This window comes from Syngnathus scovelli, chromosome 3 (genome assembly GCF_024217435.2).
Source record: "Syngnathus scovelli strain Florida chromosome 3, RoL_Ssco_1.2, whole genome shotgun sequence".
Taxonomy (NCBI): Eukaryota; Metazoa; Chordata; class Actinopteri; order Syngnathiformes; family Syngnathidae; genus Syngnathus; species Syngnathus scovelli.
The window spans coordinates 22,588,110-22,612,740 of NC_090849.1; the positions used below are offsets into that span (position 1 = coordinate 22,588,110).

At 44.7% G+C, this 24,631-nt stretch overlaps 2 protein-coding genes across 7 annotated transcripts in view; one reads left to right on the forward strand and one right to left on the reverse strand.

Moving 5' to 3' along the window:
* The window catches only part of LOC125994411 (bone morphogenetic protein receptor type-1B), a 38,207-nt gene extending 17,181 nt beyond the window's left edge, over window positions 1–21,026 (forward strand). For both annotated transcript variants that reach the window (XM_068650299.1, XM_049763752.2), the window contains 10 exons: window positions 18,468–18,633; window positions 18,708–18,807; window positions 18,880–18,982; window positions 19,068–19,164; window positions 19,246–19,384; window positions 19,518–19,710; window positions 19,790–20,087; window positions 20,152–20,327; window positions 20,429–20,559; window positions 20,622–21,026. In XM_068650299.1, coding sequence (XP_068506400.1) covers window positions 18,468–18,633; window positions 18,708–18,807; window positions 18,880–18,982; window positions 19,068–19,164; window positions 19,246–19,384; window positions 19,518–19,710; window positions 19,790–20,087; window positions 20,152–20,327; window positions 20,429–20,559; window positions 20,622–20,747 — 1,529 coding nt within the window. In that variant the 3' untranslated portion in view covers window positions 20,748–21,026. The remainder of the gene's footprint in view (window positions 1–18,467; window positions 18,634–18,707; window positions 18,808–18,879; window positions 18,983–19,067; window positions 19,165–19,245; window positions 19,385–19,517; window positions 19,711–19,789; window positions 20,088–20,151; window positions 20,328–20,428; window positions 20,560–20,621) is intronic.
* Window positions 21,027–21,210: 184 nt separating this feature from the next.
* The window catches only part of LOC125994407 (netrin receptor UNC5C), a 143,840-nt gene continuing 140,419 nt past the window's right edge, over window positions 21,211–24,631 (reverse strand). For all 5 annotated transcript variants that reach the window (XM_049763742.2, XM_068650296.1, XM_049763745.2 and 2 more), the window contains one exon: window positions 21,211–24,153. In XM_049763742.2, the coding sequence (XP_049619699.1) occupies window positions 23,991–24,153 (163 nt within the window). In that variant the 3' untranslated portion in view covers window positions 21,211–23,990. The remainder of the gene's footprint in view (window positions 24,154–24,631) is intronic.

Genomic DNA, 24,631 nt, shown 5'->3' on the forward strand with positions numbered 1-24,631 from the left:
GAAATGAGTGCATGCTATGTAAAACACACACACACACAGATCTCCTGTGACCTTCCACCTACGCCAAGCTGCAGCCTTCTGTGTGACTTCTGGGAAGTGAGGAGCGATAGCTTACATTTCATTGTCCTTGGTGGAAAGAAGCGGCGCTGTATCAATTTTCACGGTCAAAAGCTCCGCCAGTTGCTGTGCTTTTGTCACCAGCCACTAATGAGACGCCGGCACCCCCCCATGCGTGGAGAGTCTGAGGATCTGTTTGAGATCCACCAAACACCTGCCCATCCCACATTTTGCCAAAACATCAACAGTCCATTTTTAGTTTTCATGAAGGAACAGCGGCATCTGGAAGTTTTGCCTAAAGAGACCCGATTAATTAAGGCTTTTAAGTGAGAGGTAGTTGGCTGTTCCCAAAAACGCAAAGCTGAGGTGTCTCCTCAAAGCGCTGGAACGAAAGTGTTGACATTGTATAGAAAACTAAGGATGTGCTGGCCCCGAACAATAGAAGCCATATGATGAAAATACCAAAATGAACCCCTGAAAGGAAGTGAGAAGAGTGTGTATTACATCCTCTAAGGAATACACATCACCTTGACTTTCTAAGACACAGCTGATGCAGTATGTGAGAAGTTTGTGACGGTATCTAATCTTTGAATCAGGCCTACGCCATGACTGGGAGCCTTACAAAAATGGTCAGTATGGGTTATGGTTAAGGTTGAGGTGGCATGAGGTGATGGCGATAGGGTAAGGGATAGTCTTAGGAGGTTAGGGATAGGGTCAAGGGTTAGGTTAGTCTTAGGTTAAGGCATGTTTGTGGTCTTACGGTTTGGGTGTTATGCTTAGGACTTCAGATTGGAGACGGGAAAGGTGTTTTGTTAAAGTTAGGGTTACGTTTATAGTGATATTGGATAAGTCTATATAAAAACAACATTCCAAGATATCAGCTTTAGGCACTATATCGGAATGTAAATCAGAATTATCCTGAATTATAGCTGGCTCAAGACAGAACGTATCCATTTGCTCATTTTTCATCGGTTTGGCGCCAAGCAGTTAAAAAAAAAAGTGATATATGCACATTGTCATCAGCAGGCTGGTTTTAGCATTATCTACTTTTACTTCCAAAATAACCACGCTAAGAAAATATTTGAGTACAGTATGCTTGATACAAGTTGTAATTCCGCTTTTGTGGTCCTACCATATGGCTTTTAAAGAGACAGTATTTGATATGACTATCCAGATGGAAATGAGTGTTTGAATCCATGCATGTGTGTGTGTATGTGTGTCTGAACACGCTTGACAGCATGTTTGTCCAGTGAGATAGTGCAGAAGAGGCCTGGAGCTGGTGATGGGTGATATGTTAGATATGCTTCGTCTCAGTTAATGGCCAGCTAATCACACGCGGTAGACAGCCGGACGCACAGCACTGTAAACACCCCGTACCCGCTGCCGGCACCTTTTGTAAACCGGTGGCATCGCTTCATTTGTCGGGCGTCTCGAAAACACAACTGCAGACATGGCGACACACACACACACGCTGTATATACAATACGGTCGGTATATGCGTGTTATAAATGAGAGGAACATGACTGTTTGAGCCTAGAGATGACTGAGATGCCGCAGACCAAAACACAAGCGAAATAAACACATGCCAGCTGCAATGTTAACACCATTAACTTGTGCCTGGTGCACACACACACACACACACACACGCTTGCACTTAAGAAAAAAAACACACACACACATCACAACTTACAGTATGTGTAGGCTAGACTAATGGTGGAGCAGAATTGTTGCAAACGTTTGAGCATACACGACGGGGAATGCTAAAATAAACAGAAGCTAACATTAGCTGGTTGGCTGTAGTCCACAATCTTTGTGGTTGTGGGCCTTAATTTATTTATAAATTTAACAACTTTGTCTCCTTATGGCGAGAGGTTAAAAGAGAGAAGCCCTTGTTGTTCCCTGTTTTTTTATTTTTGTTCTATTCTAACATATATTTTTTGTAGTTTTCACACACATGCTAAAGTTAGCTTGCCCTTTTGGCTGCAGTGCTGTACTTCAGAGACTCTAAAGGTTTTTTTCTTTTTTTTAGAGGCTGACCAACATGCAAATTTGGGATGTAGTAGATTCAAACCGTGAAGCCTCCTCTTGGAGAAAAGACAGTCAAAGTCAAAGTTTGCTTTATTGTCAATTTCTTCACATGCCAAGACACACAAAGAAATTGAAATTACGTTCCCACTATCCCACGGTGGCGAAACATAGTACACAATATACATACAAGTAAACAACACAAAAAAATAAAAACAAGAAGGCGCAAACAATGAATAAATAAGAGTGATGAATAAATAATAAATAAACAAATAACACAATAAATAAGAGGAGCAAAAATAATAACAATGAATAAATAAGAGTGATGAATAAATAATAAATAAACAAATAACACAATAAATAAGAGGAGCAAAAATGGAGCAAGTTTTTAAATCATGCCGCATGGTGGACACAACTTCCATTTCTCAGCTTTTGGAGCCTTGGAATCAACAACTTCACGAGGCCTTCTAGATGTAAACAGATGATCGCAAGCATTGTTTTGGGAAGCGTCAGGGGTGTAACATTTTATTAATTTAAATAATGTAACAAAGAAATTGTGACCGTGACCAATCAAGGTCAGACATAGTGAACCACAAAGGATATTTTTTGCTGTATTCCATGACAAGAGTGTAAAAATAGCTGGACCTCAACAGGGTCGCTAAAACCCAAAACAAGTTCTATGTTGTCATCTCGTGCTGGGTCACATGTGGAGGCTTTGCGCACGCTCACATACTTTGGGTTCTAACCCGAATCCATTTTGTATTTACCGCGGCACACCATTGCGTGTGCCCATTGTTTGTCAGCGTGATGTTTGCATGCCGCCGCCACGGAAGAATGCGTCACATGATGCTATCACGGGAATAGAACGTATTCAGGTAAAAATAGCAGGCGGGTGTGAGTATTTGCCGTACTTTTTATTACGCGTCTGATGAAGGTGGCATCATATTCCTCAGGAATGCTCGGCCTGCTTTATTTATCTTTGAAAGAATAGTTGAGGATATAAACAGTTCTCCATCAAAAGTAAAACATTCTAAAAACAGCCGGACTTTCGTAAAGCGGCAAGACGGGTAACTTGATTACAACCCTGCTGCCCATCGTCAATCCATGAGTTATTTTGTCTTTGAAAAAAAAAAAGTGTCACATTTGCATAAGCTTTTGATTTCCTTGGCCTCGAGGATTATTGGCAGTTTTATCAGAACTCGAAAAATGGCTTCTGGATTCTTGGATTGCACTAACATTATGTACTTTACTCAATTTGATTGGCCGCTAATGAACGTGACACGAATGGCTTGGGTCCGATCGCCTGACCTTTTCTGAACCGTTGCTGCCGACTCTTTCCCACGTGCATCTGTGAAACAAACCATTTCGCGTGTCTCATTAATCCGACTCGCACATGTTCCAATGTCATGCTTACGTTAGATAATCTTCTGCTCTTGTTCATTTATCATCCATCCACTACGACAAAGAATCCTTCCATTTTATTCCAAGCGAGAAATCAAACAATGGGCGAGTGTCCACTGTTCAATCACGTCAGTGAGCAGATAAAAAACGAGTCATAGAAATGTCTTAATAGGCAGACGGGTTATTTGAGTGGCCGTGAAAACACTTGGGCGACCCGCCAAAATAAACTGGTGTGCGTAACTCCGTGTGTGTGTGGGAATGAGTGCAGTAGACACCTCAGAGCTGGGGGTTGAGTTTCACATCTGTGGACACAGTTGGCGGATAGCAGCTTACTTCAGGTCCTGAACGTTGAAGGCTGAGAGATCTCATGTCTGATTTGTGGTTAGGTAAAAACAATTTAGGACTGCCTGTAGACCAAATACGCTCACGCAAACGGACACACATAGAGACAATACATAACTCAAGATAAGGACAAATACATTTTCTCAGGAAGAAGATAATGTGAGTCCCAGCCGGTTGAAATCAGTTATGGTTATTGCCTGTGAGGCTCATAAATATAATCAACCGGGGAATAAGTTTACTTAAGATAAAACAATGGAATTAATTTACAGTGTCATTTTTTTGTGGAGGTGCTATAATATTGAAAACGTGTTTAGATGTAGTCCTCTTCCTTGTTGAAAACGTTATTTCAGAAATTTTTCAGGTACCAAAGTTTTCAAGAAGAAGAAAATGCAAAAAGATCTTAAAATGAACCCATGTTATCTTGCTCCCCGTCTCGAGTTACGACTGTTATCGTAAGGCGAGTTGCGCAGTTTTGTGTTTCGCGACTGCAGATTCGTCACAGCGACTGGGAACTTCCCTGATTCCAAAACTGTTCAAATTCTCAATAAAAACGCTGAACGAAACGTCTCGTTTGCATTTCTGACTGGCTCAAAAAAATACTTAAAAAAATAAATAATGTTACCCACAGGATTTGAACCCGTGACGCTAAGATATGAGAAAAGTATATTTCACAGAGGTTTAACCGTTGTGCTACCGTGACACACTGCATCAGGAATAGATAATGTTCAATATAGCATGGGGTGGGGGGGCTAATGTTACCATTGCCTGATGGGAGCTCAGCATCAGCGATAGCGTTGGCTCGTGAGTGAACGATTTACTCAAAGGAAGGATTTATTCAGTGAACGAGAGTGAACGAATAACGTCCGAAAGTGATTCGTTCTTTTTTCAGTTCAGATGACTTCAACCAGTGGGTGTCGGTAATGCGCATTGAAGCTGGTGCCACCTCGCCGTAAAACAAAACGAAGAAGAAAATGAAGTAACTTCCTGTTGACGAACGAGTAGTGAATTGGATTTCCCGTTCACCAACAGAACGGGTCTGTGAGTGAACGAGTCAGTGAGTGTTTTGCATTTCCAGTTCATCGCGAGAACGGATCAGTGAGGGAACGAATCCTGACTTTCCCGTTAGCGAACGAGTCAATGGGTCAACTGCCTTCCTTCCCGTGCATCAACGGATCAGTCAGTGAACGTGTTGCGTCTACCTCCTGGCGTGAACTACGGAAGCCAGGATGTCGATTTACGATTCGCCAAGGAAAGAAAGAACCACTCACTGAAACACCACTTCTTTTATGCACGTTTTCTCCGAGCTAACGGCTAACTTTCTTGCATGAAGGGATGCGCCGTTACGCAACAACGGGAAGATTATGCTTCTCTTTGGGTAATCTTGATTTTATAACACTTATAGTAGTTTTTCCAATAACGTGTAGGCATATATAGTGCCAAAAGTCCCACTGATCGTGAGCAGCAGGGGGGGGCCCCATTTCAACCCCTTACACTGAGTGCCAAGCAGGGAAGAAATGGGTACCATTGTTATAGTCACTGGTATGACTCGGCTGTGGTTTGAACCCACAACCTCCCAAACTCAGGGCGGACACTCTCCTCTCAGGCCACTGAGCTGGTAAACACTTTTACCAGTATAACACTTATAGTCGTTTTTAAATAACGTGTATAGCTATATACGCCTAAATATTGTTATCCAATATGTCTACTGCAATTTCACATTAGATTGCTGGTTTGAAATTTGCTTTTAATATTATTATTTTTAATAAACATTTATGTTAAAACTTGTCTGGCGTCTTATTCCTTGGTTTTATATTCGCCAATTAAAACATAAAAATCAGACATTTGGTTAACTGCTTTATATGACAATATGTGTAGGTACACTACACGAGGTAAAAAAAAAAAGAGAATAAATAAATAAAGGGTTAATTGCGCAACAAGAGCATTTCCTCGCACCTGGGATCGAACCAAGCTCTTGCGAGTATGAGCCCGAGTCACTAACCAGTGGGCTATTTCGACCGGCGGTCTTGCACTGTTTTGTACGACCAATGTGTATTCCAGTTCTTTTAAGTGAACTCAATCTTTAGAATCGGTTCACTCAAAATATTTGTTCAAAAGAATCGTTCGCTACACTTTCTTTTTTTTTTTTTTTTACCTCGTGTAGTGTACCAAAATATCCCATAATTATCTGCCGAAATAATTGTGACTAATTTAAAACTATTCTACTTGTTAATACCTACAAAATGACATATTCTAACCGGAGATTGCATTGACCTAATTTTCACATGGTCCTTGTTTACATTTTGCATGACAGCTGTCAAGTGCCACGTTAGGGCTCTTCTTGTGTAAGTTTTCCATAGGGTAGTGGTTAGTGCTCTGGGCTTTCACCCCAGCGACCCGGGTTCGAATCTCAGTGGGACCCAAAAAATTTTTCACTGATCTAGTCTTCTTGTGAGCTGCTCCATAAAACCATACATGTTCCATGTACTGACAGCAAGGCTTCCATAGGGTAGTGGTTAGTGCTCTGGGCTTTCACCCCAGTGACCCGGTTTCGAATCTCAGTGGGACCAAAAACTTTTTCACTTATCTAGTCACTTGTGAGCTGCTCCATAAAACCATACATGTTCCATGTACTGACAGCAAGGCTTCCATAGGGTAGTGGTTAGTGCTCTGGGCTCTCACCCCAGCGACCTGGGTTCGAATCTCAGTGGGACCAAAAACTTTTCCACTTAGCTAGTTGCTTGTGAGCTGCTCCATAAAACCATACATGTTCCATGTACTGACAGCAAGGCTTCCATAGGGTAGTGGTTAGTGCTCTGGGCTTTCACCCCAGTGACCCGGGTTCGAATCTCAGTGGGACCAAAAACTTTTTCACTTATCTAGTCGCTTGTGAGCTGCTCCATAAAACCATACAGGGTCCATGGACTGACAGCAAGGCTTCCATAGGGTAGTGGTTAGTGCTCTGGGCTCTCACCCCAGCGACCCGGGTTCGAATCTCAGTGGGACCAAAAAAATGCAGCACAGTTGCTAGTGTAACCATATAACGATACACTTCTTTTGAGCTAGGGTTAGAGGTAGGGCTAGGGTTAGAGTTAGTGCGAGGGTTGGGTTTAGGGCTAGGGTTAGAGGTAGGATTAGGGTTAGAGTTAGTGCGAGTGTTAGGGCTAGGGTTAGAGCTAGGCTTAGAGTTAGTGCGAGGGTTAGAGCTAGGGTTAGACTTAGTGCGAGGGTTAGGGTTAGAGCTAGGGTTAGAGTTAGTGCGAGGGTTAGAGTTAGGGTTAGGGTTGGGGTTAGAAGTAGGGTTAGAGGTAGGGTTAGGGTTAGAGCTAGGGTTAGGGTTAGCACTAGGGTTAGAGCTAGGGTTAGAGTTAGTGCGAGGGCTAGGGTTAGAGTTAGTGCGAGGGTTAGGGCTAGGGTTAGAGGTAGGGTTAGGGTTAGAGCTAGGGTTAGAGTTAGTGCGAGGGTTAGGGTTAGAGCTAGGGTTAGAACTTGGGTTGGGGTTAGAGCTAGGGTTAGGGTTAAAGCTAGGGTTAGTGCGAGGGTTAGAGCTAGGGTTAGGGTTAGGGTTAGAGCTAGGGTTAGGGTTAGAGCTAGGGTTAGGACTTGGGTTAGGGTTAGAGCTAGGGTTAGAACTTGGGTTAGGGTTAGAGCTAGGGTTAGGGTTGGGGTTAGAGGTAGGGCTAGGGTTAGAGCTAGGGTTAGAGGTAGGGTTCGGGTTAGAGCTAGGGTTAGGGCTAGGGTTAGAGGTAGGGTTAGGGTTAGAGCTAGGGTTAGCGCTAGGGTTGGAGCTAGGGTTAGAGGTAGGGTTAGGGTTAGGGTTAGGGTTAGAGGTAGGGCTGGGGTTAGAGCTAGGGTTAGACGTAGGGTTAGGGCTAGGGTTAGAGCCAGGGTTAGAGCTAGTGCGAGGGTTAGGGTTAGAGCCAGGGTTAGAGCTAGGCTTAGAGTTAGTGCGAGGGTTAGGGTTAGAGCTAGGGTTAGAGTTAGTGGGAGGGTTAGGGTTAGAGCTAGGGTTAGAACTTGGGTTAGGGTTAGAGCTAGGGTTAGGGTTGGGGTTAGAGGTAGGGTTAGGGTTAGAGGTAGGGTTAGGGTTAGAGCTAGGGTTAGGGTTTGCGCTAGGGTTAGAGCTAGGGTTAGAGGTAGGGTTAGGGTTAGAGCTAGGGTTAGAGCTAGGGTTAGAGGTAGGGTTAGGGTTAGAGCTAGGGTTAGAGCTAGGGTTAGAGGTAGGGTTAGGGTTAGAGCTAGGGTTAGAGTTAGTGCGAGGGTTAGGGTTAGAGCTAGGGTTAGAACTTGGGTTGGGGTTAGAGCTAGGGTTAGTGCGAGGGTTAGAGCTAGGGTTAGAGTTAGTGCGAGGGTTAGGGTTAGAGCTAGGGTTAGAACTTGGGTTAGGGTTAGAGCTAGGGTTAGAACTTGGGTTAGGGTTAGAGCTAGGGTTAGAGGTAGGGTTAGGGTTAGAGCTAGGGTTAGGGTTAGTGCGAGGGTTAGGGCTAGGGTTAGAGGTAGGGTTAGAACTTGGGTTGGGGTTAGAGCTAGGGTTAGTGCGAGGGTTAGAGCTAGGGTTAGAGGTAGGGTTAGGGCTAGGGTTAGAGTTTGTGCGAGGGTTAGGGCTAGGGTTAGAGGTAGGGTTAGGGTTAGAGCTAGGGTTAGAGGTAGGGTTAGGGTTAGGGTTAGAGCTAGGGTTAGGGTTAGTGCGAGGGTTAGGGCTAGGGTTAGAGGTAGGGTTAGGGTTTAGAGCTAGGGTTAGGGTTAGCGCTAGGGTTAGAGCTAGGGTTAGAGGTAGGGTTAGGGTTAGAGCTAGGGTTAGAGTTAGTGCGAGGGTTAGGGCTAGGGTTAGAGGTAGGGTTAGGGCTAGGGTTAGAGTTTGTGCGAGGGTTAGGGCTAGGGTTAGAGGTAGGGTTAGGGTTAGAGCTAGGGTTAGGGCTAGGGTTAGAGGTAGGGTTAGGGTTAGAGCTAGGGTTAGAGTTAGTGCGAGGGTTAGGGTTAGAGCTAGGGTTAGAACTTGGGTTGGGGTTAGAGCTAGGGTTAGGGTTAAAGCTAGGGTTAGTGCGAGGGTTAGAGCTAGGGTTAGGGTTAGGGTTAGAGCTAGGGTTAGGGTTAGAGCTAGGGTTAGGACTTGGGTTAGGGTTAGAGCTAGGGTTAGAACTTGGGTTAGGGTTAGAGCTAGGGTTAGGGTTGGGGTTAGAGGTAGGGCTAGGGTTAGAGCTAGGGTTAGAGGTAGGGTTCGGGTTAGAGCTAGGGTTAGGGCTAGGGTTAGAGGTAGGGTTAGGGTTAGAGCTAGGGTTAGCGCTAGGGTTGGAGCTAGGGTTAGAGGTAGGGTTAGGGTTAGGGTTAGGGTTAGAGGTAGGGCTGGGGTTAGAGCTAGGGTTAGACGTAGGGTTAGGGCTAGGGTTAGAGCCAGGGTTAGAGCTAGTGCGAGGGTTAGGGTTAGAGCCAGGGTTAGAGCTAGGCTTAGAGTTAGTGCGAGGGTTAGGGTTAGAGCTAGGGTTAGAGTTAGTGGGAGGGTTAGGGTTAGAGCTAGGGTTAGAACTTGGGTTAGGGTTAGAGCTAGGGTTAGGGTTGGGGTTAGAGGTAGGGTTAGGGTTAGAGGTAGGGTTAGGGTTAGAGCTAGGGTTAGGGTTTGCGCTAGGGTTAGAGCTAGGGTTAGAGGTAGGGTTAGGGTTAGAGCTAGGGTTAGAGCTAGGGTTAGAGGTAGGGTTAGGGTTAGAGCTAGGGTTAGAGCTAGGGTTAGAGGTAGGGTTAGGGTTAGAGCTAGGGTTAGAGTTAGTGCGAGGGTTAGGGTTAGAGCTAGGGTTAGAACTTGGGTTGGGGTTAGAGCTAGGGTTAGTGCGAGGGTTAGAGCTAGGGTTAGAGGTAGGGTTAGAGCTAGGGTTAGAGTTAGTGCAAGGGTTAGGGTTAGAGCTAGGGTTAGAACTTGGGTTAGGGTTAGAGCTAGGGTTAGAACTTGGGTTAGGGTTAGAGCTAGGGTTAGAGGTAGGGTTAGGGTTAGAGCTAGGGTTAGGGTTAGTGCGAGGGTTAGGGCTAGGGTTAGAGGTAGGGTTAGAACTTGGGTTGGGGTTAGAGCTAGGGTTAGTGCGAGGGTTAGAGCTAGGGTTAGAGGTAGGGTTAGGGCTAGGGTTAGAGTTTGTGCGAGGGTTAGGGCTAGGGTTAGAGGTAGGGTTAGGGTTAGAGCTAGGGTTAGAGGTAGGGTTAGGGTTAGGGTTAGAGCTAGGGTTAGGGTTAGTGCGAGGGTTAGGGCTAGGGTTAGAGGTAGGGTTAGGGTTTAGAGCTAGGGTTAGGGTTAGCGCTAGGGTTAGAGCTAGGGTTAGAGGTAGGGTTAGGGTTAGAGCTAGGGTTAGAGTTAGTGCGAGGGTTAGGGCTAGGGTTAGAGGTAGGGTTAGGGCTAGGGTTAGAGTTTGTGCGAGGGTTAGGGCTAGGGTTAGAGGTAGGGTTAGGGTTAGAGCTAGGGTTAGGGCTAGGGTTAGAGGTAGGGTTAGGGTTAGAGCTAGGGTTAGAGTTAGTGCGAGGGTTAGGGTTAGAGCTAGGGTTAGAACTTGGGTTGGGGTTAGAGCTAGGGTTAGGGTTAGAGCTAGGGTTAGTGCGAGGGTTGGAGGTACGGTTAGAGCTAGGGTTAGAGTTAGTGGGAGGGTTAGAGCTAGGGTTAGGGTTAGAGCTAGGGTTAGGATTAGGGTTCGTTTTTTTTTAAACTATCATGTATGGTAGTTTGGAATTTTTTTTTTCAAAAAAAACCATACATGGTAGTTTGTTTTTTTTAAACTACCATGTATGGTAGTTTGGTAGTTTTTTTTTTTTTTTTTTTTTTTTTTTTTTTTTTGGGAAGAAGAGAAAAAAAAAACTACCAAACTACCATACATGGTAGTTTAAAAAAAACAAAACTACCATGTATGGTAGTTTTTTTTTTTTTCCCGGGAAAACAAAAAAAAAAACTACCATGTATGGTAGTTTTTTTTTTTTTTTTTTTTTTTTTTGGAAAGAAAAAAAAAAACTACCAAACTACCATACATGGTAGTTTAAAAAAAAAAAACTACCATGTATGGTAGTTTTTTTTTTTTTTTTTTTTTTTTTTGGAAAGGAAAAAAAAAAAAAAAAAAAAAACCAAAACAAAACAAAAAAAAAAACTACCAAACTACCATACATGGTAGTTTAAAAAAAAAAACTACCATGTATGGTAGTTTTTTTTCTTTTTTTTTTTTTTTGGGAAAGGAAAAAAAAAAAAAAAAAAAAAAAAAAAAAAATTCCAAACTACCATACATGATAGTTTAAAAAAAAAAAACGAACCCTAATCCTAACCCTAGCTCTAACCCTAACCCTAGCTCTAACCCTAACCCTCCCACTAACTCTAACCCTAGCTCTAACCCTACCTCTAACCCTAGCTCTAACCCTCGCACTAACCCTAGCTCTAACCCTAACCCTAGCTCTAACCCCAACCCAAGTTCTAACCCTAGCTCTAACCCTAACCCTCGCACTAACTCTAACCCTAGCTCTAACCCTAACCCTACCTCTAACCCTAGCCCTAACCCTAGCTCTAACCCTAACCCTCGCACAAACTCTAACCCTAGCCCTAACCCTCGCACAAACTCTAACCCTAGCCCTAACCCCAACCCTAACCCTAGCTCTAACCCTAACCCAAGTTCTAACCCTAGCTCTAACCCTAACCCTACCTCTAACGCTAACCCTAGCGCTAACCCTAATCCTAGCTCTAACCCTAACCCTACCTCTAACCCTAGCCCTCGCACTAACCCTAACCCTAGCTCTAACCCTAACCCTAACCCTACCTCTAACCCTAGCTCTAACCCTAACCCTACCTCTAACCCCAACCCTAACCCTAGCTCTAACCCTAACCCAAGTTCTAACCCTAGCTCTAACCCTAACCCAAGTCCTAACCCTAGCTCTAACCCTAACCCTAGCTCTAACCCTAACCCTCCCACTAACTCTAACCCTAGCTCTAACCCTACCTCTAACCCTAGCCCTAACCCTCGCACAAACTCTAACCCTAGCCCTAACCCTAACCCTAGCTCTAACCCTAACCCAAGTTCTAACCCTAGCCCTAACCCCAACCCTAACCCTAGCTCTAACCCTAACCCAAGTTCTAACCCTAGCTCTAACCCTAACCCTACCTCTAACCCTAACCCTAGCTCTAACCCTAACCCTACCTCTAACCCTAGCTCTAACCCTAACCCTACCTCTAACCCCAACCCTAACCCTAGCTCTAACCCTAACCCAAGTTCTAACCCTAGCTCTAACCCTAACCCAAGTTCTAACCCTAGCTCTAACCCTAACCCAAGTCCTATCCCTAGCTCTAACCCTAACCCTAGCTCTAACCCTAACCCTCGCACTAACTCTAACCCTAGCTCTAACCCTACCTCTAACCCTAGCTCTAACCCTCGCACTAACCCTAGCTCTAACCCCAACCCAAGTTCTAACCCTAGCTCTAACCCTAACCCTCGCACTAACTCTAACCCTAGCTCTAACCCTAACCCTACCTCTAACCCTAGCTCTAACCCTAGCTCTAACCCTAACCCTAGCTCTAACTCTAACCCTAGCTCTAACCCTAACCCTACCTCTAACCCTAGCTCTAACCCTAGCGCAAACCCTAACCCTAGCTCTAACCCTAACCCTACCTCTAACCCTAACCCTACCTCTAACCCTACCTCTAACCCCAACCCTAACCCTAGCTCTAACCCTAACCCAAGTTCTAACCCTAGCTCTAACCCTAACCCTCGCACTAACTCTAACCCTAGCTCTAACCCTAACCCTCGCACTAACTCTAAGCCTAGCTCTAACCCTGGCTCTAACCCTAACCCTCGCACTAACTCTAAGCCTAGCTCTAACCCTGGCTCTAACCCTAGCCCTAACCCTACGTCTAACCCTAGCTCTAACCCCAGCCCTACCTCTAACCCTAACCCTAACCCTACCTCTAACCCTAGCTCTAACCCTAGCGCTAACCCTAACCCTAGCTCTAACCCTAACCCTACCTCTAACCCTAGCCCTAACCCTCGCACTAACCCTAGCTCTAACCCGAACCCTAACCCTACCTCTAACCCTAGCTCTAACCCTAACCCTACCTCTAACCCCAACCCTAACCCTAGCTCTAACCCTAACCCAAGTTCTAACCCTAGCTCTAACCCTAACCCAAGTCCTAACCCTAGCTCTAACCCTAGCTCTAACCCTAACCCTAGCTCTAACCCTCGCACTAACCCAAGCTCTAACCCTAACCCTAGCTCTAACCCCAACCCAAGTTCTAACCCTAGCTCTAACCCTAACCCTCGCACTAACACTAACCCTAGCTCTAACCCTAACCCTACCTCTAACCCTAGCCCTAACCCTCGCACTAACTCTAACCCTAGCCCTCGCACTAACTCTAACCCTAGCTCTAACCCTAACCCTAGCTCTAACCCTAGTGCTAACCCTAACCCTAGCTCTAACCCTAACCCTACCTCTAACCCTACTTCTAACCCCAACCCTAACCCTAACCCTCGCACTAACTCTAACCCTAGCTCTAACCCTAACCCTCGCACTAAGTCTAACCCTAGCTCTAACCCTCGCACTAGCCCTAACACTCGCACTAACTCTAACCCTAATCCTACCTCTAACCCTAGCCCTAAGCCCAACCCTCGCACTAACTCTAACCCTAGCCCTACCTCTAACCCTAGCTCAAAAGAAGTGTATCGTTATATGGTTACACTAGCAACTGTGTTGCAATTTTTTGGTCCCACTGAGATTCGAACCCGGGTCGCTGGGGTGAGAGCCCAGAGCACTAACCACTACCCTATGGAAGCCTTGCTGTCAGTACATGGAACATGTATGGTTTTATGGAGCAGCTCACAAGCGACTAGATAAGTGAAAAAGTTTTTGGTCCCACTGAGATTCGAAACCGGGTCACTGGGGTGAAAGCCCAGAGGACTAACCACTACCCTATGGAAGCCTTGCTGTCAGTACATGGAACATGTATGGTTTTATGGAGCAGCTCACAAGAAGACTAGATCAGTGAAAAATTTTTTGGGTCCCACTGAGATTCGAACCCGGGTCGCTGGGGTGAAAGCCCAGAGCACTAACCACTACCCTATGGAAAACTTACACAAGAAGAGCCCTAACGTGGCACTTGACAGCTGTCATGCAAAATGTAAACAAGGACCATGTGAAAATTAGGTCAATGCAATCTCCGGTTAGAATATGTTATTTTGTAGGTATTAACAAGTAGAATAGTTTTAAATTAGTCACAATTATTTCGGCAGATAATTATGGGATATTTTGGTACACTACACGAGGTAAAAAAAAAAAAAAAGAAAGTGTAGCGAACGATTCTTTTGAACAAATATTTTGAGTGAACCGATTCTAAAGATTTTCACTTAAAAGAACTGGAATACACATTGGTCGTACAAAACAGTGCAAGACCGCCGGTCGAAATAGCCCACTGGTTAGTGACTCGGGCTCTTACTCGCAAGAGCTTGGTTCGATCCCAGGTGCGAGGAAATGCTCTTGTTGCGCAATTAACCCTTTATTTATTTATTCTCTTTTTTTTTTACCTCGTGTAGTGTACCTACACATATTGTCATATAAAGCAGTTAACCAAATGTCTGATTTTTATGTTTTAATTGGCGAATATAAAAACAAGGAATAAGACGCCAGACAAGTTTTAACATAAATGTTTATTAAAAATAATAATATTAAAAGCAAATTTCAAACCAGCAATCTAATGTGAAATTGCAGTAGACATATTGGATAACAATATTTAGGCGTATATAGCTATACACGTTATTTAAAAACGACTATAAGTGTTATACTGGTAAAAGTGTTTACCAGCTCAGTGGCCTGAGAGGAGAGTGTCCGCCCTGAGTTTGGGAGGTTGTGGGTTCAAACCACAGCCGAGTCATACCAGTGACTATAACAATGGTACCCATTTCTTCCCTGCTTGGCACTCAGTGTAAGGGGTTGAAATGGGGCCCCCCCCCCCCTGCTGCTCACGATCAGTGGGACTTTTGGCACTATATATGCCTACACGTTATTGGAAAAACTACTATAAGTGTTACAAAATCAAGATTACCCAAAGAGAAGCATAATCTTCCCGTTGTTGCGTAACGGCGCATCCCTTCATGCAAGAAAGTTAGCCGTTAGCTCGGAGAAAACGTGCATAAAAGAAGTGGTGTTTCAGTGAGTCTTTCTTTCCTTGGCGAATCATAAATCGACATCCTGGCTTCCGTAGTTCACGCCAGGAGGTAGACGCAAAAACGTTCACTGACTGATGCGTTGATGCACGGGAAGGAAGGCAGTTGACCCATTGACTCGTTCGCTAACGGGAAAGTCAGGATTCGTTCCCTCACTAATCCGTTCTCGCGATGAACTGGAAATGCAAAACACTCACTGACTCGTTCACTCACAGACCCGTTCTGTTGGTAAACGGGAAATGCAATTCAAGACTCGTTCGTCAACAGGAAGTTACTTCATTTTCTTCTTCGTTTTGTTTTATGGCGAGGTGGCACCAGCTTCAATGCGCATTACCGACACCCACTGGTTGAAGTCATCTGAACTGAAAAAAGAACGAATCACTTTCGGACGTTATTCGTTCACTCTCGTTCACTGAATAAATCCTTCCTTTGAATAAATCGTTCACTCACGAGCCAACACTATCGCTGATGCTGAGCTCCCACCAGGCAATGGTAACATTAGCCCCCCCACCCCATGCTATATTGAACATTATCTATTCCTGACGCAGTGTGTCACAGTAGCACAACGGTTAAACCTCTGTGAAATATACTCTTCTCATATCTTAGCGTCACGGGTTCAAATCCTGCGGCTAACATTATTTTTTTAAGTATTTTTTTTGAGCCAGTCAGAAATGCAAACGAGACGTTTCGTTCAGCGTTTTTATTGAGAATTTGAACAGTTTTGGGACCAGGGAAGTTCCAAGTCGCTTGTGACGAATCTGCAGTCGCGAACCACAAAGCAGCGCAACTCGCCTTACCATAACAGTCGTAACTCGAGACGAGGAGTAAGATAACATGGGAGCAACTTGACATGTAACATCGGCCCATGCCTAGTTGAATGATATAAATCCTCATGAATTCCAATTTGACATTTTGAGTGAACGTCACAAGCCTGAACCTTAACCCTGGCCCCTTACAATCCCTAATGTCCCTGGACCCTTAGCCCAAATCATACCTTGAACCAGATCCCTAACCAACTCCAGCCATAATAACAAACTCAGTCTCTCAAATTGTATCCTCTATTCCAAATTCCAAACCCTTAAAAATCTAGCAACCCCCCTGAAGCAGCACTTATGATCACTTCTTGAGTCCGCCAAAAATAACGCATATACTGGAATAAACCATTTCTCAAAGACAAGGTTGAGCTATTCCGACTCCCATTAAGACATTCCGCTACACGCGTGATGGTTTAGCTCATCCGGGCGCTGACATGAGGAACAATGACAAGATAAAAAAAAAAAAGCGGGCATCCAGAATCCACTCCCATCCCCCCCGACCGACTCTGTCAAACACGGCCAAGATGAAAAACCACTTAGAGGCGCAGGTAGTATTTACACAAGCTGGATGAAAGGCTTTATTTGACATCAGCCGAATGACTAATGAACGTGCTTTCTTTGCTTCGGCCTTTCTTTTTCTATCTGGGCCTGCCCGTCTCCATCTTGTTAGTGGAGCACAAGGCGGGCTCTCCCTCGCCTCCATCCTCCTCTCGCAACAAAGCGCCATGTGTTGGAAAAAAAAGCCTTCAACTTTTTTTTTTTGGGGCTTCCGGGGCCAACTTGTTAATTGCGTGTTGACAGTGGCCTCCGTATCCTGCCATCAAGACCCGTGGGGGCGGGGCCTAATGCCATTTGAAAGGCTAGTTTCGCAAAAGAGCTTGAAACAATTACCATTTTACTCAAGCACCTGGAAGTTCTGAAACGTAAAAATTGTTGTTGAACTTTGGAATTTGAAGAACTGTTCAGTGGAAATCATTCATCATAGTTGAAAATCTGAAGTTATATTTGTTGGGCTCGGGTCATCCGCATCATCAACATTACAGCACAACTATTAGCATGACCTTGTTTCCTGAATTGACTCTGATCGCCCTTCCTGCCACGCATTTGATAAGCTCACAAAGTAGAACCACTCCAGGCAAGACAAGGTGAGTCAGTCATGGTTTTGGAAACAACACAATGGACAGAGAGAGAGAGAGAGAAAGAGATGGATTGACAGATTAATGACATTCCTGACATTTCCGGAAACAGCGGGGAACCACGAGGCAGCACAGATACAAGATAAAATATATTGCGCTGATTACACTGTGAAGTGTAAATCGGCTTTAGTATCCTATTCCACAGTCTCCATTTTGCTGTAGCAGCCCTGAAGTCATTACAGAGACACTTTTTCTTTTCGTGTTCTCGAGCTTCTGACAATGTGCTGGTGGTTTACTCCACACTCCATAGTTTGCCTCGAGTAAAGTGTCTCATGACTGTGGCCAAGATTCCTCAAGGTAAATAAATAGAAGTGATGTCTGTGACTATTCTGTTGCACGCATTGTGACGACACGGCTCAATAGTGGCGGAAGCCGAGTGCCGGCCGCTCTTTTTTGTTTTGTCAACAGCATGTCGGCACCAGGGCCGGAGTGGGCGGGGCCTCTCCTTCCCTCTCATGTGGAAATTTTAAATGATGAGATTCAACGATGAAAGTGCTCAGCTGAAAATTGAACCACTTCTTTTCCATCCGAAGCTCACGGCACCTTGCATGACAACATGGCGGAGAGGCCACAGTAGGAAAATGACAAAAGGATAACTAATGAAGGACGACAAGGCTACCTCAAAGATCCGCACACATAAAAAGATAGGAAGTGACCGAGAGGCGCTAAGTGTTAGCAGGAGGGCCGCAGAGTGAGAGAAAGGCCAGCAAAGGGCAGCGTCTCTCGCCAGCAGCCCCAATAGTTCCCCGCAGATCTGTCACGTCTCGTTTTGGTCATCCTGACTCCCTGCCCTCCCTCCTCCGGCTCCTCCAATTAGTCCTCCCTCCGATTGACCTCCTTTTCATAACCTTAGTCCAGCTCTTGTTTATTCTCAGGACATTTCAGCAGACTTCAGTTTCCTGCCATTCTGCGGGAGTGAAAATAAAAAATTCAAGCGTGTTACACTTTTTTGACTCCAAGAGAGAGTGAGAGAGAGGACGCCCCCCCCCCCCTCAATTCTCAGCATCTCCTCTCGCAGCTGTCGGGCATCTGCTCTCAATGAACGTGCCGGAATGAATGAAAATCCCAAAAGCTACGGAAGAGAGACACTTTTCGCACTTTCACACACACATACACACACTCCTCCCACATCCTCCCTCAAGCGACAAACAGGTGCTTCTTTGAAATCGGATAAGATGAAATACCCAAGCTTTGTTCTGCTTCTTTGGGAACGTAAGATTGAACAAGCATGTGTTGTGGGAACGGACTTGGAGGAGTATCTGCTGTGCAGCCTCGGTGAAGGCGCTGAGAAGTATGAGGGTGCAACTTTAGTTTCTGAAATTGGACACCTCGTGCCTCAGTGTGGGAGTAGAGAATCATTTCATCCTTTGAATTCTACGCTTGAAAAGATAAAAGTCCCAATAATGTATCTGGTCACATGTTGTGGTTTTTCTAAGGTCTCATTTGCCATCAACATCTGATCTTCTGTGTCCCAGGCAACATCTTGGACAGCATGCTGCTTCGAGCATCCAATAAGGAGGCAGCGGCGGATGGCGGGAAGGAGAGCAGCGGAAGTGCCTCTCCCGCTTCCTCCTCGCAGCGACTGGTTTCGTGTCACTGCAACCACCACTGTCCGGATGACTCCACCAACAACACGTGCAGGTAGCGCCGGCCGGCCGTCAGGCAGGCTCTTCTTAAACCAAGCGACAGGCAATAACTTCCACGGTGCTCGTTAGAACCGACGGCTACTGTTTCACCATGGTGGAGGAAGACGGGGACGTTCCGGTCTTCACTGCGGGTTGTCTGGCGCTGGTTGGGTCCGAGTTTCAGTGCCGAGTGAGTAGAGTCAATCAACTTCGGTCGGCTTTAGGTAGGTACCGCTCTCACAAAAATCTTTGTCACGTTTAGGACACATGGAGCTCGCACCAACGGAGGACACTGGAATGCTGCACAGATGAAGATTACTGCAACCGAAAGCTTCATCCCACTCTGCCGCCTCTCAAGCCACCTTGTAAGTGTCTTCTTCGTAGAATGGTGTTAAACGCCAACAGTGGGTAATTGGGTCCAAATGTTTTCCATTTGTACTCTTTGTCCAGTCTATGTTGATGGAAAGATCCACCACATGGCCTTGGTGATCTCCGTCACTGTCTGTAGCATCATTCTGGCTGTTATCATTGTCTTCTGCTACTTCAGGTAAATTGGATCCATCAAAATGGATTACATCTCCTCTGTAAAAGGTTCTACCAACTCTCAATGTTTTTTTTTTCTAAATAGATATAAGCGCCAGGTGTCTCGTCCTCGTTACACCATCGGCCTAGAGCAAGATGAGACCTACATTCCTCCTGGAGAGTCCCTGAAAGATTTGATGGAGCAGTCGCAGAGCTCTGGTTCAGGCTCAGGGCTCCCCCTGCTGGTGAGATGGGATATTACATGACTAGGACCCCAGTAAATAGGGGATATATTGTACAGTGAGCCTCCGCTTATGGCAGGGCATGTCCCAGTGAAAACTGTGAAATTTAGATGCCACCTGAATTGCCCGCAACCAGGTGCAGCGAACGATCGCCAAGCAGATCCAGATAGTGACGCAAATCGGCAAAGGCCGCTACGGCGAGGTGCGCATGGGTCGCTGGCGAGGGGAGACGGTGGCAGTTAAAGTCTTTTTCACCACCGAGGAGGCCAGTTGGTTCCGTGAAACCGAGATCTACCAGACGGGCCTCATGAGGCACGAGAACATACTGGGTAAAGACCTCAATCTTCACATCTGATGATCAAGATTACATGCATATCTCAGTTGCCAATCGGCTCTTTATTTTCCCAGGATTCATCGCGGCGGATATCAAAGGCACCGGCTCATGGACGGAGCTCTACCTGATCACCGACTACCACGAAAGCGGCTCGCTGTATGACTACCTCAAATCCACCACGCTGGACAGCAAGGCCATGCTGCGTCTGGCCTACTCGGCCGTCTCGGGCCTGTGCCACCTCCACACGGAGATCTTCGGCACGCAGGGGAAGCCCGCTATCGCCCACCGTGACCTGAAGAGCAAGAACATCTTGGTCAAGAGGAACGGCGCATGCTGCGTCGCCGACCTGGGTCTCGCCGTCAAGTTCATCAGGTACGCAAGCGGACGGCCTAAAAAATGGGCGACATCATTCATCGTGTCTCTGTGCTCCTTGCAGTGACACCAATGAGGTGGACATCCCCCCCAACACCCGTGTGGGCACCAAGCGCTACATGCCCCCCGAGGTTCTGGACGAGACCCTGAACAGGACTCACTTCCAGTCGTACATCATGGCCGACATGTACAGTTTCGGACTCATCCTGTGGGAGATCGCCCGTCGCTGTCTGTCAGGAGGTACGTGGTCCATAAAGGTTCAAATTCTGGTGGACGGTCCTGCTCAGAAGTGGGCCGTAAGTGGCATTTTTTAGACTTCTCAAACATGGCGGCTTTTCAAGGCATCGTGGAGGAGTACCAGCTGCCCTACCACGACTCGGTCCCGAGCGACCCATCATACGAGGACATGCGCGAGGTGGTCTGCATCAAGAGACAACGTCCTTCCTTCCCCAATCGATGGAGCAGCGATGAGGTAAAATCACGGCGCGGAAGCTCATATGTGGCGTCACGTGACCGTTGCGTGTTTTCTTGCAGTGTTTGCGTCAGATGGGAAAGCTGATGAGCGAGTGTTGGGCTCATAATCCGGCGTCTCGCCTCACGGCTCTGCGGGTGAAAAAAACCTTGGCCAAGATGTCGGAATCGCAAGATATCAAGTTGTGAGGCTGGCGAGGCTCAATTACTCACACGCATGCGTGACCATGGGTTGCTTTCTGTGAAAGCTCATTTAGCTTGTAGAAGAAGAATGAAGAAGCAGCGTGAATGTGTCCCTTAAAAAATGGACAGTGAGAAACACGGGCTGGCACTATGTGACAAAGTGTACTGTGAGGCTTTAAGATATTTTTCTTCATGCTTGTTGCATTTGTAGAGTGTACAAATGTATTGTTTTCTCCCTTATGTATTTTTCATGTCAAATATTATTAAAGTATTTGTTAGAATTCAGCTGATTCGGATGTTTGCTTTGTTAGGCTTTCAAAATGGGGTTAGGGTTTCAAATTTTTAACCTCAGATTAAGGTTTCAAATGAGGGTTCGAACAAGTTTTTCAAACCGTTTGAAGTCAAGTAGATTCAAGGAGTGGGATGATTGAGGGTAGTGTGAAAAATAAACAAACGAGTAGCACTGGAATTCATCTTGAGCATTGCTTATAAATATAATTTATTAATCGTCTTAAAAATTCTTTCTTACACTTTGTACAGCAAACAAGGAGGTGAGCAAAAAGATGTCACGACAAGCGTGCCGGCTGCAACCAAAACTCACCACACGTGTCGACTCTAAATCACCCCCCCCCCCCCCCATAGCAAAATGGTACAAGCACAGCCAAGACGTCCATCATGACAACCAATGGCAGTTTGCATAGTCGACAAAAATAAAAACAACAACAAAGAAAACATCCTACTTACTTTTTTTTTGTTATAAATCTTAAAGTGACAAGTACACAAGTGTACACACTGTAGTCAAATAGAAAACACGCCCCCCTCCCCCTCCCCCCCACACGGTTCCAAACAATAACAACACTTGATTTGTTTCAGTCGAGTCCACGTGAACTGTTCGTCCGGCAAGTAAACTGTTGACTGGTAGATTGTTTAAAATGAAGAGAACAAAAAAAGTCAATGTCGTTGTTACCTTTGGGTTCAAGTTTGCATTTGAAACGCACCCTGTACCCTTTTTTTTTTTTTTTTTTTTTTGAATCAGCACTTAATCAGGAAACATTCACAACATCCAATCTATGAGCACACAATTTGGAGCACCCCAAAAAGAGAAAAATAAAGTACAGAAGGAGAAGGAAAAAAAACAACAACCACCTGCTACATGATGTTTTCAAGATTGTGGTCATTTAACAACTTGTCAAAATGAAGGGTTTTTAATCATTATTATTCATATTATTATTATTTGAACTGACTCCTGTAAAAAAAAACTTAAAAACAAACAAACAAACAAAAAATAACAGTTACAATAATGTACAACCACTCAAAACCGAGACTGTTAGGATAATTACATGCCTTTAATTTACTCATTTTGATGATGATTGATTGATGGATTTAGTAATTCTTTAGAGAGATTTAAAATAAAAAATAACATTAAAATGGTCTAAACTGAGAATAATTTAAGAATTTATTATTATTTAAAAATGGTGCACCAACCCAATAACAATTACTCTGACGTGGCCATGGTAATGTTTTTAGAATAATTAATGATTTCTGTTCTAATATGTTGAGTGGGATAATGTTAGGTTCATGTGGGATCGGGTAGGATAAAAAAATCAAATTTTTTTTTCAAATATTTATATTTTTTAAAAAATACATTAAATAACATGTTTTGGAAAGGATTAATCTCACACTCAAAATAAACTAAAAATAAACAAAAATCGTGCTTCAAGGATTATTTTCAAGTTGTTTTTTTTTAATTAAAAAAATTCTTTCAAACACAATTCTATAGCGCAGTGATTTTTGGGAAAATATAAAAAACAACTCAAATAATTATAATACAACACGAAATGATCATCAATTAGAAAAAAAAACATGAGTAATGTACTTTATATATGACAAACGAGTCATTAAAATAAAACCAAACAGTATTGTCAAGGCCACTGGGTGGCGCTAGAAATCAACCAAGTAATGGTGGTGATGTCACAACACCAGAGATGCTCTAACTGTATAAATATGCATGAATTATTTAAAAAAAAAAAAAAAAAAGGAGCGTATTAGTCATATGGTGCGTTTACAGCGTCCTTTTTTTTTCTACCTCCTGCTGGCTGTTAGTCATTATGAAAAATAATACTGCTTACTGCAGTTGTAACTCATAGATTTTCTTGCCATGGCTTGCATTCATTCAGTCAATAATAATTAGTATCCATCCATTATCCGTACCGCTTTAGCCTCGCAAGTGTGCCCAGCATTCTTTGGGCAGTAGGCGGGGTACACTCCCCTGAACTGGTTGCAGAACGACAAACAACCATTAGTATCATAAAATGAAAATAGGAATAATATTTAGGGAGAATCTACTTTCCCCATGTATTCATCAAAAATAAATCCTGTTCACATCTGCACTTGTCGTCATCTGCCATGCCTGTCTGTGCCGGGGGAAAAAAAAATGAGGATCAGCCGAATGGAGGCGGGTTGATGGAGGGCCTCTGATTCGCTTTTTTAATAAAATAAGTGTGGCGAATCAGTATATCTTTAAATTCTGTATCTTTCGTTTCCGTCGCGAGTAGCTAACAATCGTCGCTTTCCCTCAAACTACATGATTAGCTTGTTTTGTTAGCCCGCTAAATACGATGCCAATTTTTCAGCAAGTTTAGTTTGTGACGGGTAAAAGTCGCAAAAATTAGTTAGCTTCTGTTTATACTCGCTCAGGGTGTCGCTAAGGCTTTCCATCAATGTCGTTGGCTCATTCTGTTAGCCAACTACATACCATGTCACTTTCAAGCCACATCATTTGTTTGTTCCCGTCAGGCTGACAATCGTACGCATTTTTCTCTTCAGCTATCTCCCATTTTTGCTCGCTAGCAGCTACAAACGCTTTCCCTCGATTCGTGTCCTTGACGGAATCTGACCATTTGCTGCATATGATGTCACTTTTAAGACATCCCTCGACAGTTTTGTTCAAACTGCCAAAGCATTTTATTAGTTACCCCTTGAGGCATGCTATCGATTAGCAACCATCGTTAACGCTTGTATTTCATATGTCCTTAGTTTGCTCTGCTAGCCTGCTACATACGATGCCACTTTAACGTAACATCACTAGTTTTGTTTGTTTCAGATGGGTAAAAAGGCATCCAAACACTCCCCCAAAACCTTCCCCCCCCTCTTCTTTTTGGTCGTTCCGCTAGCTTTCCCCTGTGTTAGCCTGACCTGCATACGTGGTCACCATCGCCATTTGTCCGTGTTGTTGCTCTCCGAGCCAAGTCAGTGTTCCACGGTCATGGAGCAGAAGTTGCTGTCGTGGCGACCCATCTCTTCTAGCACGGCGGCCAGTTCGTTGAGGTCCCCGTCCGGGAAGTGCTGAGCCTCCCATAGGTCCAGGATGACGCCCGTCGGACTGGACTTGGTGGCAAAGTAGTTCAGGTACCTGAGGAATGTGAAATTTGTTAGTTTTTTTTTTTTTTGCTATTCACGGCTGGCCTCGGTCTTAATCCGTTCAGTCAAATCGAGTCAAGCAAGTCCAGAGTCCTAAAACTGTCCACTTAAGTCTGACTCAAGTCAAGTCTCGTGACTTGTGTGAAGCGTGGGTGAGGATTGACAGCGATAAAACACAGTTCCTCAAAGACCTGGAAGTTCCTGAGGAAATACTTTGATAGTTCATCTCATCCTCATCCTTCCTCTAACTGTCTCTCTTGTCTTTTCTTCCTTTGACTTTTTTTTCCTTGTCAATACTTTGTTGCCAGCGTGGCTTCCTGCTGCTCAACTCTGCAGCGCACCTTGAACTCTGGCTTTCTCTCACACGCAAAAGTCGAGAAGAGACAGAAGACAAAACTCACTTTTTGATGCTGGCATTGTAAACAGAAAATCAACATTCTTTCAACATGTTTCCAAAAAAAATGAATGAA